This window comes from Zingiber officinale, chromosome 8B (genome assembly GCF_018446385.1).
Source record: "Zingiber officinale cultivar Zhangliang chromosome 8B, Zo_v1.1, whole genome shotgun sequence".
In the NCBI taxonomy this organism is placed as follows: domain Eukaryota; kingdom Viridiplantae; phylum Streptophyta; class Magnoliopsida; order Zingiberales; family Zingiberaceae; genus Zingiber; species Zingiber officinale.
Window position 1 is genome coordinate 28,450,332 of NC_056001.1, and position 21,137 is coordinate 28,471,468.

At 38.9% G+C, this 21,137-nt stretch overlaps 1 protein-coding gene across 1 annotated transcript; it reads left to right on the forward strand.

Moving 5' to 3' along the window:
- Positions 1–1,529: 1,529 nt before the first annotated feature.
- On the forward strand, positions 1,530–1,916 carry LOC122013626. The gene has a single exon (XM_042569876.1). It carries the CDS (start codon positions 1,530–1,532, stop codon positions 1,914–1,916), a length of 387 nt encoding a protein of 128 aa, XP_042425810.1.
- Positions 1,917–21,137: the final 19,221 nt, after the last annotated feature.

The following is a 21,137-nucleotide window of genomic DNA, read 5'->3' on the forward strand; positions in this document are numbered from 1 at the left end:
AGTTTTTAAAATTAAAATATCTCTTTTAAAACTTATAGTTTTCTACAAAGAGAAGATTTTAAAAATTCAAAACACCCCTCCTATTTGAATTTATTATGGCCGGCCCCTACTTGCTTGGTCACCAAGCAAGAGGGTCGGCCCTCTTAAGGAGATGGTGGCCGGCCATTGCTTGGTCACCAAGAAATGGGCTGACCTCATTTCTTGGACACCAAGAAGGGCTTTTAATGAGTGGTTTATAAGGCACTAATGAGGCTACGATAGGGACCTAGAGGAGAAATTGGTTTTGGCCTTCCGATGAGCTTGAGTATCCCGTGTTCGCCCCAAACACAACTCAAGTTCATCAACAATAACTCATTCCACTAGAGAGTTATTGTTGCATTACCGCACCAATTCCAAATTACATTATGGGCTCCTTCTTACCATGAGTGTGTTAGTCTCCCTGTGTTTAAGATAACGAATGTCCACTAATTAAGTAAATTACTGACAACTCACTTAATTAATATCTAGCTCCAAGAGTAGTACCACTCAACCTCATTGTCATGTCGGACTAAGTCCACCTATAGGGTTTAACATGACAATCCTTATGAGCTCCTCTTGGGGACATTCTCAACCTAGATTACTAGGACACAGTTTCCTTCTATAATTAATAACACACACTATAAGTAATATCATTTCCCAACTTATCGGGCCTATTGATTTATCAAGTTAAATCTCACCCTTTAATAAGTTAAAGAAATAGATACTAAATATATATACTTGTTATTATATTAGGATTAAGAGTACACACTTCCATAATAACTAAGGTCTAGTTCATTTATTAAGTCAGTATAACAAGAACTTACCTAAAATGGTCCTACTCAATACACTTAAAGTGTCCTAGTGTAATTTATTAGCCAAGATAAACTAATACCTAATTACACTACGACTATACCAATGGTTTGTTCCTTTCCATCTTAGTTATGAGCAACTGTTCATAATTTATAAAGAGCTGATAGCATGATCTTCTGTGTGTGACACCACACACCATGTTATCTACTTTATAAATTAATTGAACAACTATATTTAATAAATATAGACATTTGACCAATGTGATTTTTTTTTTCAAAAATAAATATTTACTAAAGCTAGGCTTTTAGTATACACTCTAACATGGGCACCTCATGGCGACGGGTCAGAGGAAGTTCCTGCTCGTCGCTGTTGGCTATTTCTCCAAATAGGTTCAAGCCGAGCTGCTGGCAAGGATAATCGAGTAGATAGTTATGAAGTTCATTTGACAACACATCATTTGCCGATTCGGGATCCCGCGTCGGATCATCTCCGATAATAAGAGACAATTCACGGGTCAGAAGCTCAAGAAGTGGTGCAAAGGGTTTGGCATTCAGCAAGCCTTCCCTTTGGTAGCCTACCCTCAAAGCAACGGGCAGGTAGAGGTCGCCAACCGCGAAATACTTCGGATCCTGCGCGTTCGGCTCGACCACGTCGGAGGGAGCTGAGTAGATGAACTCCCTAGCGTGCTATGGGCGATCTGCATGGCTCCCAAGGAAGGGATCGGAGCAATGCCCTTCCACCTAGTATATGGTGGCGAAGCAGTCATCCCCGTTGAAGTCGGAGTTGAATCCGACCGGATACAGCACTACAACGAAGACAACGCCAAGCGGAGGTTTTTGGAGCTAGACTTGGTAGACGAAGCACGCGCTAAAGCGGCCGTCCGTCTGATGGCATACCGACAGAGGATGAAGCAGAGCTATAATCGGAGGGTGATCCCAAGATCTTTTCAAGTCGGCAATTTGGTATGGAAGAAAGTAAAGCCGGTCGGTGACATCACCAAGATGGAAGCCCCGTGGGCTGGACCCTTCACGGTCGTGGAAAAGCTTCGCTCGGGCGCCTATTATCTACAGGATGAGGATGGGCGGTGACTAGAACGTCCGTGGAGTGTGAACCGTCTCCAGCCTTACCGAGCCGGATGAGAGGTACGCCGATGTGATCAATGTACCTTTATATCCCTATGTTCCTTGAATGCAGGATAGAAAATAAAAGATTAAGCTTCCAAGCTTTGTGCCGAACGACATGCTAAATCGTTGAATGGCAATGTTAAACCCCTGTCTTTACCAACGGTCGAACGACGACCTTAAACCCCTGTCTTCACCAACAGTCGAGCGACAACCTTAAACTCCTGTCTTCACCAATGGTCGAGCGATGACTTTAAACCCGAATCTTAGTCAAATCGTCAAGCGGCGACGTTAAACCCCTGTATTCACCAACGATTGAGCGACAACCTTAAACCCCTATCTTCACCAACGGTTGAGTGACGAACTTAAATCATTGTCTTCACCAACGGTCGAGCGGCGACCTTAAACCCGAGTCTTCATCAAATCGTCGAGCGGCGACATTAAATCCATGTCTTCACCAACAGTCAAGCAGCGACTTTAAACCCCTGTCTTCACCAACGGTCGAGTGGCGACCTTAAACCCCTGTCTTCACCAATGGTCGAGCGACGACCTTAAACCTGAGTATTCGTCAAATCATCGAGCGGTGATGTTAAACCCCTGTCTTCACCAACGGTCGAGCAGCGACCTTAAACCCGAGTCTTTGTCAAGTCGTCGAGCGGCGACGTTAAACCCCTGTCTTCACCAACGGTCGAGCGGCAACCTTAAACCCTTGTCTTCACCAACGGTCGAGCGACGACCTTAAACCCCTATCTTCACCAATGGTAGAGTGGCGACCTTAAACCCAAGTCTTCGTCAAATCTTCGAGCGACGACGTTAAACCCTTATCTTCACCAACGGTCGAGCGGCGACCTTAAACCCCTGTCTTCACCAACGGTCGAGCGGCGACCTTAAACCCGAGTCTTCGTCAAATAGTCGAGCGGCGACGTTAAACCCCTGTCTTTACCAATGGTCGAGTGGCGACCTTAAATTCGAGTCTTCATCAAATCGTCAAGAGATGACGTTTAACCCCTGTCTTTACCAACGGTCGAGCGACGACCTTAAACCCCTGTCTTTACCAACGATCGAGTGACGACCTTAAAGCCCTATCTTTACCAACGGTCGAGCGATGACCTTAAACCCCTGTCTTCACCAACGGTCGAGCGGCGACCTCAAACCCTAGAGCAGCGACCTCAAACCCTAGAGAAGGTATGATCCTTATTAATTTCATCAATGGTCGATCGACGACTCGTAATTCATCGAGGTAGACCAAAAATAGGCCATGATTATAGTCGAGTGAAGAAACTGATGTCGAGCATGGAAACAAACAAATCATAAAGAAAAGCTCCGCTGAACGGGCAATCCATTCATTTCATAAAAGGATACTTCCGAGCGGTAGGAGTACATTTAAGACAACTTTTACAGGACTCCAGCTCACTCTATATAGTCAAATACATCATCAGGCATGGAGTCGTTCAGCTGTTTGCGGTTGATAATGTCGTCAGTCAGGGCTTCGGGGAGGTGACCACCCACCTTGAGCTGTTGGAGGGTCCCATAAACGGCCAGCTCGGACAATTCGCCAGACAACTTTGTTAGTAAAGTGGTCCGAGAGAAGATACTCTTGTTTCATCACTGCGAATCGACTCGGCTCGTCCTGTTGATAGACCATCAGGGCAGAACGGGAGGCCTCTAAGGCAGCTTCGGCATCCGTGAGCTTCTTATTCAAAGACTCCTCTCCAGCCACTCGGTAGGTGATGTGCATAGATCTTATGATCATTTATACATGTTTTAACGCACATTCACTTACTTTATTCACATATATTCTATGCATGTTCACCTCTCTTAGCATATATTCAACATAAATACTCTTTTGTTCAGAGATCTGCTCTTTGTGTGTTTTCTTGTTGATAGGATGCAATTGGATCTTAAGTGGAGTCTAGAGCTTCCAAGGTACCATGTCCAGGCCAAGTGAAATTTCTGCACTGTAGACTAAAACTAAAATGGCCATAACTTTCTGCTCAGTTAGAGTTTTAGGCTGTTCTTTATACTGAATTGTAGATAACTTCAAGATCTACAACTTTGATGAGACCTTAACTCAAGAATACCATGTTAAGATGTGCTAAAATGATCTATAATTCCACACGGTCTTGATACACGGCCGTGTCAATTCTGCACGGCCGTGCGGTGTAACCAGAGCAGAAGGAAGGCACAGTCATGTCAATTTGCACGGTCGTGCGGTGTAACCAGAGCAGAAAGAAGGCACGGTCATGTCAATTCGCATGGCCGTGCGGTGTAACCAGAGTAGAAGGAAGACACGACCATGTCAATTCACACGGCCGTGCGGTGTAACCAGAGCAGAAGGAAGACACGACCATGCAGATCTCGCACGGTCGTGCCACTCAACCCGAAGGGAGAAGGCAGTTGACCGTTTGGATCTCGCACGGCCGTGCGGTGCCCACGCCCTAACTTATAAAGGGCCAAGAACCCTATTCTTGGGGGCATCTTTGGTTTTGGACTTCGTCCCTCTTCTTGGGAAAGGGTTCTCCTCTTTGGGGAAAACTCTAGAGCTTCATCCACTGCTATCCCTTGATATTCCGCCCATCTCCAGAGCAAGGAGGCATCCCCAGGACATCAAAAACCTCGGCAAGCATCTCTTCTTCCCCTTCTTCTCACATCAAGGGTTGTAAGTATATTTTACTTTATGTTTTGGGGTTGTTCTTCCCTCACAATGGAGTAGATATCCTCTTCTAGGATTAGGAAGTATTTGTAATATGATGGAGATGTAGAACTATGTAGATTTGCCATATTTCTATTCAATGACTTGTTAATGCCTTGTTCATGCTTGATGAATTGTGTGTGTGACATATTGTTGGTTAGTCCTAGGAAGATCGTACCGGTTCCACTGTACAAAAATTTTATACAAGTGTTGAACCTTTCCTAAACAACCTATTGTGTTCTTTAGAAATTAAATTAGGAATTACAAATGGAACTTAACATTATTGATTCTAAATTTAACTTATCTGTTCTTAATGGTTTAGTTTTGGATCGCAAACGATGCTTAACATTATTGATCAAAATCCACCTATGTTATAAATTCAATTAAATATTAATTTCCAAAATTGGCTTCCAGGACTGTATGGTGAGGCACTAGTCCTTCTTGGGTATGGGATCATCCACCACCGCCTAGACAAAGCCTTTTAAAGAAATCTAATATTTAATTTCCTTATATAACTCTAGGTTTAACCAAAAAGAACAATCAAATCACAAATTCAAAAAATAAAAAAAAAACACAAACTCGAATCACAAATTCGAAACTCTAGAATCATATGCCTCTTGTGTTTGGAATTCATACAAAGAAAAACTAGCATGATGCGGAAAATAATTACTTGTTATACCTTTCTTTGTAAGAAATGACCTCTTGATCTTCTACCGTATTCCTCGTCTCCTCTTGGATGTCGCGTGGGCGACGAACCTCCAAGATGAACACCACCCAAAAGCTTCTCCTCCTTCTCTAAGTTTCGGCTACAACCACCACCAAGGAACAAAAGAGAACAAGGGGAATGGAAAGGGGAGAGGGCCGGCCACAAGAGAGAGCACAAGCAAGAGAATAAGAATTGATTCATCATGAGGCCTCTCCTCCCCTTCTTTTATAATACTTGGCCAAGGAAAATAAGGAAAGATTTTTACAAAAAAAATTAAAATCTTCCTCTTGTTTTCCTTTCCTCCTTTTTAATTCCTTTTTCTCCTCTTAATTGATTGAATGGCCGACCCCTTGCTTGGGCACCAAGCAAGGGTGGCCGGCCCTTAAAAGAAGAAAAAAATATCTTGTAAAAATTTTATAAGCAAAGAAGGAAAGCTCTTATAAAATTTTACAAGCTTTCTTTTAATTTCCTAATGTGGATTTTTTTTAAAAAGGAAAATTTTAAAACAAGTTTTAAGATTTAAAACTTCTCATTTAAAATTTCCTTTTTAAACATGGTTACAAAAGGGAAAGTTTTAAATTTAAAACTCTCTTTTTAAAAACCATGCGGATGGTTAAAAAGGGAAAGTTTTAAAACTTTTAAAACTTTCTTTTAAACCATGTGACCTAATTCAAATAAGGAAAACTTTATAAATTTAAAATCTCTCTTTTAAACTTGTAGATATCTACAAAGAGAAGATTTTAAAAATTCAAAACACCCCTCATACTTTGAATTATGTGGCCGACCCCCTTCTTGCTTGGGCACCAAGCTAGAGGATGGCCCCTTTGAGGAGAAAGTGGCCGGCCCCATGGCTTGGTCACCAAGCCATGGGCCGACCCCCTCTTGGACACTAAGATGGACTTTTCATGAGTGGATATGAGGCATTAATGAGGCTACGACAGGGACCTAGAGGAGAAATTGGTTTTGGCCTCCCGACAAGCTTGAGAATCCTGTGTTTGCTCCGAACACACAACTCAACTTCATCAATAATAACTCATTCCACTAGAGAGTTATTATTGCACTAGCGCACCAATCCCAAATCACATTATGGGCTCCTTCTTATCATGAGTGTGTTAATCTCCCTATGTTTAAGATATCATATGTCCACAAATTAATTGAGTTACTGACAACTCATTTTAATTAATGTCTTAATCCAGGAGTAGTGCCACTCAACCTTATCGTCATGTCGGACTAAGTCCACCTGCATGGTTTAACAAGACAATCCTTATGAGTTCCTCTTAGGGATATTATCAACCTAGATTACTAGGACACAGTTTCCTTCTATAATCAGCAACACACACTATAAGTAATATCATTTCCCAACTTATCGGGCCTTTTGATTTATTGAGCTAAATCTCACCCTTTGATAAGTTAAAGAAATAAATACTAAATATATTAGGATTAAGAGCACACACTTTCACAATAACTAAGGTCTTGTTCTTTTATCAAGTCAGTATAAAAAGAACTTACCTTAAATGGTCCTACTCAATACACTCAAAGTGTACTAGTGTAATTTATTAGTTAAGATAAACTAATACCTAATTACACTACGACTATTCTAATCGTTTGTTCCTTTCCATCTTAGTCATGAGCTACTATTTATAATATTTAAGGAACTGATAACATGATCTTCTGCATGTGACACCACACACCATATTATCTACAATATAAATTAATTGAATAACTACACTATAGACATTTTTGACCAATATGATTCTGTAACGACCACCCTTCTTACTACTACTACTCTCTAAGGGTGACCGTTACTTAACTACTAACTCTACTTAACTGATATGATCGAAACCACGAGGAGTCTCTACCGAAAAATTTCGGCAGCATCTCCCCTGTACCGGTGACCATAAAATGAGATACATACATAGTATACTTCAGCCACAGGAGGCTGGAACATATATCAAACAATCACGCAGTTCATATATAACCAAAATAATCAACTCTCGCAAAGCATGATAAAACGATCCATAGAATAGCATGTACAAGTTCTAAATTCTTTTAACAATTTAACGAAAACAGTCTTAATAAATTCTTGGCAAATCCCCAGATCTCTCCATAGTCCAGGCATCACACATCATCTAACACCTCCTTGTCGCCTTCCTTTGCTAAAACTTTTCCTTTCCTGTATCTGCAGTAAGAGGAAATGCAAACTATAAGCGAATGCTTAGTAAGCACTGTCTAACTCACAAAAACACAAATGTGCATGTATACGAGAAGAAACTAGAAACTGAATGCTCTAAAATAAAGCATATATAGCTACTCATGTTAATCTAATAGCAATAAAGATTACTCATGCCCAACTAATAGCAAAGCAATAAAATTAGCATACTCGTGACATACAAGAATAAAAACTGCATGCTGGAAGATAAAGCTAATCATGCTAAATAACTAATCAGGAAACAAATAAAACTAACACTGCATGCTTCGAATTAAAAGAAACTAAACTCGCTGACTCTAAACATAAGTGAAGCTTGTTTCATTTGTTTCAAAACTTATACTTTAATACTTCAAAATAGTAATCAACTTCTCTTGGGCTCAGGCTTAGTACCAATGCGCGCTCCCTAATAGAGACTGTGGTAGCTAGTCACAAGTCCTACGAGGGTAAAGACCTTGGTCTTACCAAGGCCAAGACCTTGGAATTGGTCACCTGGATTTGTTTAATGACAACCTTGGAAGTCGGGTACTAGCCTCTTCAAAGTAAAATATCTTATTTACTTCTTCTTTAAATGTCTTGACATTTTAACAAGCACCTTGTGTGCCAAAATCCCTAAAGTCTTGACTTTGGGATCTACTTAAGGCCTTGGCCTTTTTCTTTCTTTTCTTTATCTTTCTTATGCTTGTTAATACTTCTAATAAAGGATGTTTCTTAGAAAGAAACAAAGAATCTACACTGCTAAAGGAGATAAACTGCAATGCTACAAAATGCAAAAATCTGCACTTCTACAAAAGGTAAAAATCTGCACTGCTTCAAAATGCAAAAATCTGCACTTAATGGGTCTACACTTCTAAGCTATTTCCAACAAGGCAAAGCATGAGGAAAAGATAATTACTGCTACTATCAAAAGTTAACCCATGATATACTAAAGCATGCATTCAGTAGATCTACAGATTCTGAATCGTTTCCAGCAAAGCAAGGCATAAGGAAAGAAATCTAGAGATCTAAAATCGATACTACTCATGCTTGAATCTATAGCAAGGAAATAGCAACATAGTTCAATACTGCCCATGCTCAAATCTATAGTAAATGAAAACTAGAAAATCTCCAATCATGCTTCAACAGATTAGCAAGAAAGCAAGCAAAATTATGAATCTGTTCTAAGGTCCCTAACATCATAATTCCTTACAACTAAAATCCGAAACCAACAGAAGCAGATTCCTCCCGGAATTGTGGCACAGCAGGTGACCAAAAGGAACTAAATGTTCCTCACACTAATTTTTTTCCATGTTCTTCCTTTCAACCTCAAGGCAGAAAACGTTAAACTCATCCCTCCTCACGACATACCCAAAAAAAACACAAAAAAAACACCAAATTAAATTCAGAAACAAGAAGAGGAACAAGGAATAAACCTCGGAGCTATCCTACTGCAGGTGAGTAGCAACTTACCTCGTTCTAGGACTTACAACCGAAGAGAAAGACTTTCTAGGGTTCGGGTGAGCTTGAGATCGTGGCCTCTTCCTCGTGCTCACGGCTTCCTTCTTGACGAGAGGAACTCGGGTCCGAGAAGAGCTCGCGGAAATCCTCTTTGGTCGGCCGCCGGAGAAACCCTTGTTTGCTGCTGTGGTTTCGCCCGAGACGAGAAGCGCCGACGCGAGAGGGAAAGGTGAGTAATTTAGGTCACGGGAAAAAAAAAATAAGCTCCCCTTAATAACTCTCATACCCTATTACCAATTACTTCTTAAATAAAAGTCGCTCCTTTCTTAATCAGCAACATCTGCTTGCCCACTTGGTCAGCTGGATTCGCTTAAGACATTGGTTCGTCCGAAAGTCTCGGGTTCGAATCTCGGCTTGGACATTTTTTTGTCAAAACTTCTTTCGTCTAGTAAAAATACTAAACGACCTCCAAAAATTACATAAAAACACTCTAAAAATTTCTAAAAATTCCTAGAATATTTCTATAGCATTTTTAAATATTTTTAAATTACTTTTAGGACTCGAATCGAGGAAATTTGGGTTGTTACAAATTCTTTATTTTAAAATAAATATTTACAAAAGCTAGGCTTTTAGTATACACTCTAACAATCTCCCACTTATACTAAAAGACTAAGCTGCCATATCTGTTGCCAAACATCTAATTTCCATCCCCTCCACATGCCGATCAAAAGCTTTCGCGGAAGGGCCTTAGTGAAAGGATCTGCTAGGTTATCTGCTGATGCAATCTTGGCGACAACAACTTCTCCTCGCTTGACGATGTCTCGTATCAAGTGGTACTTGCACTTTATATGTTTACTCGCCTTATGGGCTCGTGGTTCCTTCGAGTTTGCAACTGCACCACTATTATCACAATAAATTGTGATGATTTTGGGCAAACCAAGAATCACATTTAAGTCCATTAGGAAGTTCCTGAGTCACACAGCTTCTTTGGCTGCCTCAGAGGCTGTCACATACTCAGCTTCCATGGTTGAGTCAGAAAAATATTTCTGCTTAACACTCCTCCATGCAATGGCTCCACCTCCCAAAGTAAACACATAGCCTGATGTAGACTTACTATTGTTCCTATCTGATTGGAAGTCAGAATTCGTGTATCCCACAGGGAGCAAATCATCTGCTTGGTAAACTAGCATATAATCTCTAGTCCTTCTCAAGTACTTCAATATGTGCTTTACAGCAGTCCAATGCCCTTGTCCAGGGTTACTTTGATATATGCTAACCATTCCCACGACAAAACAGATATCCGGTCTTGTACACAACATTGCATACATTAGGCTTCCCACAGCCGAAGCATAAGGAACTTCCTTTATGTCCTCTATCTCCTTTGATGTCTTCGAAGACATCTCTTTAGATAAAGCTACTCCATGCCTAAAAGGTAAGAAACCTTTTTTTGGAGTTTTGCATGCTAAAACAAGCAAGGATTGTATCTATATATGAAGCTTGAGATAGGCACAACATCCTCTTCTTGTGATCCCTTATGACTTTAATCCCAAGAATGTGTGCACATTCTCCTAAGTCCTTCATATCGAATTGTTTGGACAACCATACCCTTACGTCTGATAACACCTTGACATTGCTACCAATTAACAAAATGTCATCTACGTATAGTACAAGAAATACCACTACGTTTCCGTTACACTTCTTATATACACAAGACTCATCCGGACACTGAATAAATCCATATGACTGGATTACTTCATTAAACCAGATGTTCCAAGATCTTGAAGCTTGCTTCAGTCCATAAGTGGAACGATTGAGCTTGCACACTAGATGCTCTTTACCTTTTTCAATGAACCCCTCTGGTTGTTTCATATGAATGTTTTCTTCAAGACTTCCGTTAAGAAAAGATGTCTTGACATCCATTTGCCAAACCTAATAATCCATATGAGTAGCAATGGATAAGAGTATCCGGATAGACTTAAGCATAGCTACCGGTGAAAAGGTCTCCTCATAATCGATTACCTCTTTCTGAGTGTACCCTTTCGCAACAAGCCTTGCTTTGAAGGTTTCTACCTTTCCGTCTATCCCTATTTTCCTTTTGTAGATCCACTTGCACCCAATAGCTTTTATATCATTTGGTGGTTCTACAGGCTCCCAGAGCTTATTAGAATACATAGATTCTATTTCAGAATTCATTGTCTTTGGCCAAGATACTGCATCTTTATCTTGGAGTGCTTCGTCATATGTCCAGGGATCAGGTTCATGTTTTCCCAGGATCAAGTCCGAAGACTCTACCAAAAACATGAATCTCTCAGGTTGCCTAACAACACTCCTACTACGACGAGGCACTGTCTGTAACTGTGCATCATTTGTAACACGTGATGCAGTTTCTTGTGGTACTTTATCTTGTACTGTTGGTACTGAAGTAGACGTGTCCTCTCTCATTTCTTCTAGAACAATTTTACTAAAATGCTAAAAAGATACTGAAACTGAAATGCTAAAAAGAAGGCTACTCATGCTCATCTAATAACAAAGAACTAGAAATGAGAATCTATACTGCTCATGCTGCTAATGCTAGAATCAATAGCAAATGGAATAGAACTAAGACTCAATACTGCTCATGCTCGAAATAGCAAAGAAAAGCCTAACTAGAAAGGAAAGACTAAAACAACAAAGGAAAGTCTAAACAACATAGGGAAGTCTAAATAGCATGCTAGAAATAAGACTAATCATGCTCAATAAACTAATGAGGGAAACAAATAAAACTAATACTGAATGCTTAGAATTCTAAAGAACTAAACTTACTGATTCTAAACATCTTTGAAGCTTATTTCATTTGTTCCAAAAACTTATACTTTAATACTTCAAAATAATAATAAACTTCTTCTTGGGCCCAAGCGTAGTACCATCTTATGCGCGCTCCCTAATAGAGACTGTGGTAGCTAGTCACCAGTCCTACGAGGGTAAAGACCTTAGTCTTACCAGGGCCAAGACTTTGGAATTGATCACCTGGATTTGTTTAATGACAACCTTGGAAGTCGGGTACTAGCCTCTTCAAAGTAAAATATCTTAATTACTTTTTCTTTAAATGTCTTGACATTTTAACAAGCACCTTGTGTGCCAAAATCCCTAAAGTCTTGATTTTGGGATCTACTAAGGCATTGGCATTTTTCTTTCTTTTCTTTATCTTTCTTATACTTTTCTTAAACTCAAAATACTGTTAGGGTATTTTTCCATATGCATCTATAAGTGAAATCAACTAGGTAACACACAATCATGCATATTTAAGGGAAATCTAAAGCCTTGTTCTACAATGTTATCCATAAACTATCTATTAGCAAATCTGCACTACTAAAGAAACTAAATACTTAAAGCGAATCTACACTACAATGCTTAACAAAATTCTGTACTGCAATGCTTAACAGAAATCTGCATTGCAATGTTAAATAAAAATCTGCACACTAATGCTTAATAAAATCTGCACACTAATACTTAATAAAAATCTGCACTAAAATTCTGCACTACAAGGAGATCTAAACTGCACTAAAATTCTCACATGACAATTATAAACCTAGAATTTCATATTCTAGTAACCGGCTGAGACCAAATGGAATCCTTGATATTGACACATCCAAGTACTTTAATTCTGAATATCAATTATACCATTAAACTTATGGTCAGAAAGGAATTCTCAGTATAAAATCTATATTGATCAACATATAAATCTCTTTTCTCATCTTCTAAACTAAACTTCTACTCTGAACTTACTACTCGCATATCTAAATTACTCACATACTTCTCACCTGTTAAATTCATTTCATCAATTCAAATAATCTTTAGTCTTAGTACATGATACTCACCAAAACAACATATTACATATGCTCATCTTCACTCTTTCATCCACACTTCTGCACTAAAGAGATTACACTACCTACTTCATCATAAAATAAACCAAAATCACTGCCGGATCAACCTCCAATTAGCCTAATAAACCAATACTTAATCCAAGCCATTCTATGTTCATTGCCTAATAGCAGAACAAAGGGAAACTAAAAGCTTAAAGAAAAATCTAACTATATACTTGGAATAAAAGGTGATTCATTGCATAGATATATATATAAACTAAAACTAAAAATCTACATCTGAAATGTTTTCATGAAATCTGAAACTAACATGCTAAACTTAAAACTATAACTACAGGTTAAATTAACAAAAGGAAATTGAATCGAGCAATCCGTTCATTGAAACAAAGCAAAGTCTCTCTGTATAAACAGGATCCAGACAAGTAAGGAGAAGACACAACCTTATAGGCTAAATCCCAGCTACTGGGATAAGATCTTCATTACAGACTTCCTCGAAACTTATCCTACCATGTAAAGAACATCTCTAAACCAAAGGAAACAAGCAACGTTCACGGAAATCACATTTGGAAATCCTAGAAAGCTCAACTCTACATCTACTATGGAATAAATGCTTGCCAAGTTGAATCCGAAACAACACCACAGAAATTCAAACTGCTAGTCTAATAAACTACTAAGGATCTAACTGGGTACTCCTAGAACTAAAGCTGTTTATTCCCAATGCATAGCTCAAACCGGAACTAAGCAGTAAACTCAAAAGAGACTATTCGTGCCCATGAACATAGCACCAACTAAATCCTTTTCATTCCAAGAGGGAGACATTAAAACCCTATCTAACCTCTTCCATATTCTTTTATTTGTCCAGGTATACTTATCCCCAACAGAACCCGCACTAGAAATCCTGAACGCTTCACAAAATCATAAATACTTTAACAAACCAAAATTGAATACAATGTTACACGTGTCATATAGAAACTAATTCTCTTAACCGACTTTATAGAAAAGGGAATTTAGTTAAACACCTGGAATGATTTCCTAAACATATAGCCTTAATTCTGCAAGTTGTAGGACAAATATAGGCATGAAGGTATGAAGATCATACCCACATGTAGGAGGAACAAACAAAGCTCCTAACTCGTGGAATACCATGGTTTCCGAACTGTTCACCAAAATTTAATTAACATTTGAATGTGTTCATCACCTTAGTCTATCCTCTACACTACAACCAATAGCTCTACATGTTATACAATTGAGAAAACTGAAATTTCTAATCAGTTCGAAATCTGAAATGCTAAAGATTCAGAATCTGCACTATAACTTTTAAAGCAAACCTATGTAATCTTGTTCAAAGCTTACCCCTTCACAAAGATCTCCAAAACAACTAAAAGAAGAAGGCTAATCTGATCCGGAAGCAAGGAAAAAAAAAATTCCAACATCCTCAATTCTCTACAACTAAAATCCGAATTCAAGCTATAAAGCTTGAGGTATAAAACCCACATGCTTGAACTTTACCCATCCTGATCTTTCTTTGAAGGTCACGACAGCAACCCTAAACCAACATTCTTCACAGAAAAATTCGGAAACAAAAGGAATAGGAATCCGGAACTATCCTACTGCAGGTGAGTAGCGACTTACCTTTGTTTCCTTGACTCACAGCCGAAGGAGAAGCCTTCTAGGGTTCGGAGAAGTGAAGAACTCGGCCACTTCCTCACCTCTATGTGCTCTCCTCGACAAGATGATCTCGATGGTGTGAATGGCTCTCGGAAAATTCCCTCGATTGGCCGCCGAAGTGAAGCCCTAAGTCCTCTTTTGTGTTTCCGTTCAAGCAGAGAACGACGTCGGGAGAGAAAAGGAGAGGTAGGGTTTTTGGTCACGGGTAATCAAGCCCTAAGTTCTCCCTTTATAACTCCAATATTTCTATTAACTACTATTGCTTATATATATTTCGCTTCCCTTCTTATTAATAACATCCGCGTGAACACTTGGTCAGCCGCGCATTGGTTAAGGCTTGGCTCATGGGTTCAAATCTCGGTTGCAACCCTTTTCTTCCTATTATTTCCTGTTATTAACTTCTACTACTTAAATACATTTCATCCTTTATCTGATCAGTAATGACCGCTTGCACACTTGGTTAGCTGCGTTTTGACCGGGTCCAAGGTCGCGAGTTCGAATCTCGGCTTGGACATATTTTTGTCGAAACTTCCTTCGTTTAGTAAAAATATCAAACAACTTCCCAAAATTACATAAAAATACTCTAAAAATTTCTAAAAATCTCTAGAATATTTCTAAGGTATTTCTAAATATTTTTAACCACTATTAGAACTCCAAATGAGGAAATTTAGGTCGTTACAGAAAAGTTTTCCACCACTAATGAACCCAAGAGTCCATCAGATATAAGCCTTTGAATCCTACTTAAGTTAATATGACCAAGCCTTAGATGCCAAAGATATGTTTGGTTCATCTCCGATGGTTCCTTTCTCTTATTGGAATTAGAAGATGTGTTATTAATTTCCATTTGTTGCTTTGTGGAAGAAATTGGATTTAAAGTATATAAATTGCCAACCAATGCACCAGAACATATAATAACCATATTTCTCTTTATAACCACATTGTTATTAAAAGAAACAGAATATCCATCCAAATATAGTTTAGAAACTGAAATTAAATTCTTTCTGAAACTAGGTACATAAAGACAATTTCTTAAAACCAAACTTCTATTCTTATCAAAAGATAAGTAGACGTCTCCCACTGCAACAGCTGCCACCTTAGTAGCATTGCTCATGTAGACGGTTATCTCTCCTTCAAATAGTCGTCGGGTTTCCTGGAACCTCTGCAAAGAGTTGCAGACATGATCAGTGGCTCCCGTATCTGCAAAGAGTTACACACCAGGTGTTGGTAGATAACACCGCTAAACATGTTTCAACTACTAGAGCATGAGATATACCTTTATTATTCTCTTTCCTACAAGGACAGTCTGCCTTCCAATGTCCTAACTGTTTGCAGATGAAGCACTTGCCCTTCATCTTCTTCATTCTAGCTTTTGGTCCTGTACCTTGAGGTTTATTCACCTTCTTTGCTTAGACAACCTGTTTCTTCTTCTTCTTCTTGCCTTTCGACTTAGAAGTAGAACCATTTTCAGCATAGTGAATCTGAGAATTATGATGAAATAGCCCTTCTGCTTCTTGAAGTTCTGTCAGTAGTTCCGCCAATGAATACATCCTTTTATTCATATTATAGTTCAGACGGAATTGCTTAAAACTTCTGGGTAGCGTTTGGAGAATCATATTGATCTGGGTTTCCCTATCAATTTCTCCTCTAAGGATTTGTATTTCGTTCAAATAAGTCATCATCTTTAGGATATGATCCTTTACGGGAGTCCCCTCTGTCATGGTGGCTGTCATTAATTTCCTCATAGCTTCTTGCCTAGAGGCCCGATCCTGGTGACCAAAGATATCCTTGAGATTATTCATTATATCATAAGCTGTTGGTAAATCCTGATGCTGATGTTGCAGCACATTTGACATTGAAGCCAAAATGTAACACCGCACCATCTCATCTGCATTTACCCATTTCATATGATACTCAATCTTCTCTTGGGTAGATTCACCATTAGGCACATTAGGGCAAACCTTTGACAGTATAAACTTATAGCCCTCAGCAGTTAGGACAATGTCCAGGTTTCTTTTCCAATCTATATAATTGGGACCAGTAAGTTTTTTCTCTTTCAGTATGATGGCCAGTGGGTTGAAAGTCATCCTAAGAATCATAAAATAAACTTTGGTCAAGACTCTACATTTAGAATAATATTGATTCCTCAAACAATACTATTTAAATTAACCAACACCTCAAATCACCGTGAATTTTGCATGCCACGATAGTGTAGACGTATACAAAATCAAACATTTGTAAGAGAAGGTTTTACCCATTAATTTTATTCTTGTCAACCTAACTTTATGACAAATAAAATTAATAGTTGGTTTTCCTTCTGTCACACAAATAATAGCAGTGACTCCGGTGGGGAGGATACCATTAGACGTGCCTAAGTGTATACCATTACTTGACACTCAGTCCATTAAATAAGATTGTGCCCCTTCCGATGGGGAAGATCACACGCTCCTAATTAATTTCCTATAGTCATCCAAAAATGGAAATTTGATCTAGTGATCCACAAACAAACTCATTCGATATGGAGGAAGGCACTCAGAGCCAACGCACAAGTTTGTCTGCATCACTTACAAACCAGTAATGGAGATCGTAGAATTTATTAAAAAATCTCTCTCCAACTTAGTTATTTAAGGTGAGGAATTTTGACCTAGTAAGCACACATCACACACATAACAGTAAATAAAAGCAATAAATATGGAAATTATTTTCCAACTATTATGGTTTTTTCCATCACTGTCCTTCGCGTGCCGCCAGCCCTAGGGTTCATGCCGTCGGGTCCATTGAGCTTCCTTTTTTCGCTGCGCTTCTGGTCCTCCAATAGTACCATGCCTTGTAAGGATACGATCCGTGATAAAAATAGAATTTTACATATATCGATCCTATATTCCACAAAGGAATGTACATATAATCTAGATCGAAACAAAAATGTAAAATCCTAATAACTAATACAGCTCCTGCTATATTTAATATTACAATCATGCACACACAATAAAATGCCCTTGACATGTCCAAGGGTCCAATCACATACAATATCTGTAAGCCATAATAGTTGGAGCCTGCAATCACAAAGTTAGCACATCCTACTATTATCCTGCCTAAATTATGTATGACATGTGCATAATTAAATTGAAAACCAAACACATAGAGGCAAAACCTTGCTCTGATACCAATTGTTAGTTGGTCCTAGAAAGATTGTACCGGTTCCATTGTACAAAAATTTTGTACAAGTGTCGAACCTTTCCTAAACAACCTATTGTGTTCTTTAGAAATTAATTTAGAAATCACAAATGAAACTTAACATTATTGATTCCAAATTTAACTTATCTGTTCTTAATGGTTTAGATTTGGATCGCAAACGATGCTTAACATTATTGATCCAAATCCACCTATGTTATAAATTCAATTAAATATTAATTTCTAAAATTGGCTTCTAGGACTGCATGGCGAGGCACTAGTCCTTTTTGGGTATGGGATCATCCACCACCGCCTAGTCAAAGCCTTTTAAAGAAATCTAATATTTAATTTCCTTATATAACTCTAGGTTTAACCAAAAAGAACAATCGAATCACAAATTTGAAAAACAAAAAAAAAACACAAACTCGAATCACAAATTCGAAACTCTAGAATCATATGCCTCTTGTGTTTGGAATTCATACAAAGAAAAACTAGCATGATGCGAAAAATAATTACTAGTTATACCTTTCTTTGTAAGCAATGACCTCTTGATCTTCTACCGTATTCCTCTCCTCCTCATAGACATCGTGTAGGCGACGAACCTCCAAGATGAACACCACCCAAAAGCTCCTCCAACTTCTCTAAGTTTCGGCCAAAACCACCACCAGGGAACAAAAGAGAGCAAGGGGAAAGGAAAGGGGAGAGGGCCTGCCACAAGAGAGCGCAAGCAAGAGAATAAGAATTGATGCATCATGAGGCCTCTCCTCTCCTTCTTTTATAATACTTGCCCAAGGCAAAAAAGGAAATAATTTTACAAAAAAAAATTAAAATCTTCCTCTTGTTTTCCTTTCCTTCTTTTTAATTCCTTTTTCTCCTCTTAATTGATTGAATGGCCGGCCCCTTGCTTGGGCACCAAGAAAGGGTGGCCGGCCCTTAAAAGAAGAAAAAATATCTTGTAAAAAGTTTATAAGCAAAAAAGGAAAGCTCTTATAAAATTTTATAAGCTTTCTTTTAATTTCCTAATGTGGATTTTTTTTAAAAAGGAAAATTTTAAAACAAATTTTAAGATTTAAAACTTCTCATTTAAAAATTTCTTTTTTAACATGGTTACAAAAAGGAAAGTTTTAAATTTAAAACTCTCTTTTTAAAAACCATGTGGATGGTTAAAAAAGGAAAGTTTTAAAACTTTTAAAACTTTATTTTAAACCATGTGACATAATTCAAATAAGAAAAGTTTTATAATTTTAAAATCTCTCTTTTAAACTTGTAGATATCTACAAAGAGAAGATTTTAAAAATTTAAAACTGTTGGTGCGATTAGTACTAACGGTCTAACTCAGGTTTTGATGAATGACAAATCAGGTTAAGTTAGGTTTGTCGTGATCTAACACTCTGACCGAGTGTGCAGACGAAGTCCAGACAGGTCGACGGGCTGACCGGATGTCTGGCACGAAGTCCAAGCGGGTCGACGGACTGACCAGACGCTTAGCGAGAAGTCTAAGCGGGTCGACGGGCTGACCGGACGCTTGGCGAGAAGTCCAGCTAGGCCGACGGGCTGACCGGATAGCTGGCGAGAAGTCCAGACGGGTCGAAGGGCTAACCGGACGTCTAGCAGGTGAGTAAAGGTAAGTCACTGGAAGGGAGTGACTGTGAGGACGCGTTCCCGGGAAGGGAACATTAGGCGTCGATCCGGCTTAGATCCATTTCGGATATCTAAGTCGAGATCGTGACTAGATACCGGTCTCGAAAAGACAGAATCTAAGTCATACCTTTTATATTGAACTTATAAATTGTGCTAACACTTTGTTTTGCAGGATATACATTATCTATTTGCCTCGAACTAACCTTGTTTTGCAGGAAAGGTGTTCCCTGGAAAAAAGTGGTCCGGGTGCCCGGGAGGTAACTTTATCCTGATCGCGTCGTCGCCACGTGGAGCTCGCTGGTTGGACCTTCCACGTCTCACCAGGGCGCCCGGAAGGGATCCGGGGCACCCCGAGCCTCATATAAAAGAAGGGGCAGAGGTAGAGCTTCAATAACAACTGAAAAAGAAGATCTTCTACTGCTTGCTCTGCTGCTCTGCGCTCCTGCGACGCTAACGAAGTTCCGACAACACAACTCTCCTTTTCGATTTATTTCTTTGTCGGTATTTCCTTTAATTTCATTAGCATTTCCTGTACGTAGTTTGTAATAAATTTTGAATTGCTAGTGATTGCTCACCCAAAGCACTCAAAGAGTGCGGGCCTTGGAGTAGAAGTCGACACAGGCTCCGAACCAAGTAAAATTGGTCTGTTTCAGCATTGCTTAATATTTCCGCTGCGTTTAACTCTCATTGACGAATTTTCGTAATCGATATTCACCCCCCCTCCCCCTCTATCGAAACATCATGATCCAACAAAAACACCCCTCATACTTTGAATTATGTGGCCGACCCCCTTCTTGCTTAGGCACCAAGCAAGAGGTCGACCCCTTTGAGGAGGAAGTGGTCGGCCCCATGGCTTGGTCACCAAGCCATGGGCCGACCCCCTCTTGGACACCAAGATGGGCTTTTCATAAGTGGATATGAGGCATTATTAAGGCTACGACAGGGACCTAGAGGAGAAATTGGTTATGGCCTCCCGACGAGCTTGAGTATCCCGTGTTCGCCCCGAACACACAACTCAAGTTCATCAATAATAACTCATTCCACTAGAGAGTTATTATTGCACTACTGCACCAATCCCAAATTACATTATGGGATCCTGCTTATCATGAGTGTGTTAATCTCCCTATGTTTAAGATATCGGATGCCCACTAATTAATTAAGTTACCGACAACTCATTTTAATTAATGTCTTAGTCCAAGAGTAGTACCACTCAACCTTATCGTCTTGTCGGACTAAGTCCACCTGCAGTGTTTAACAAGACAATCCTTATGAGCTCCTCTTGGGATATTATCAACCTATATTACTAGGACAATTTCCTTCTATAATCAACAACGCACACTATAAGTAATATCATTTCCCAACTTATCGGGCCTTTTGATTTATCGAGCTAAATCTCACCCTTTGATAAGTTAAAGAAATAAATACTAAATATATATGCTTGTTATTATATTAGGATTAAGAGCACATACTTCCATAATAACTAAGGTCTTGTTCTTTTATCAAGTCAGTATAAAAAGAACTTACCTTAAATGGTCATACTCAATACACTCAGAGTGTACTAGTGTAATTTATTAGTCAAGATAAATTAATATCTAATTACACTACGACTATTCCAATGGCTTGTTCCTTTCCATCTTAGTCATGAGCTACTATTTATAATTTATAAGGAACTGATAACATGATCTTCTGCGTGTGATACCACACACTATGTTATCTACAATATAAATTAATTGAATAACTGCACTATAGACATTTTTGACCAATGTGATTCTTTATTTTAAAATAAATGTTTACAAAAGCTAGGTTTTTA

What these genes read in the sequence shown, in the direction of transcription:
- LOC122013626 (XM_042569876.1), top strand. Translation starts at nt 1,530, where the DNA reads ATGGCTCCCAAGGAAGGGATCGGAGCAATGCCCTTCCACCTAGTATAT.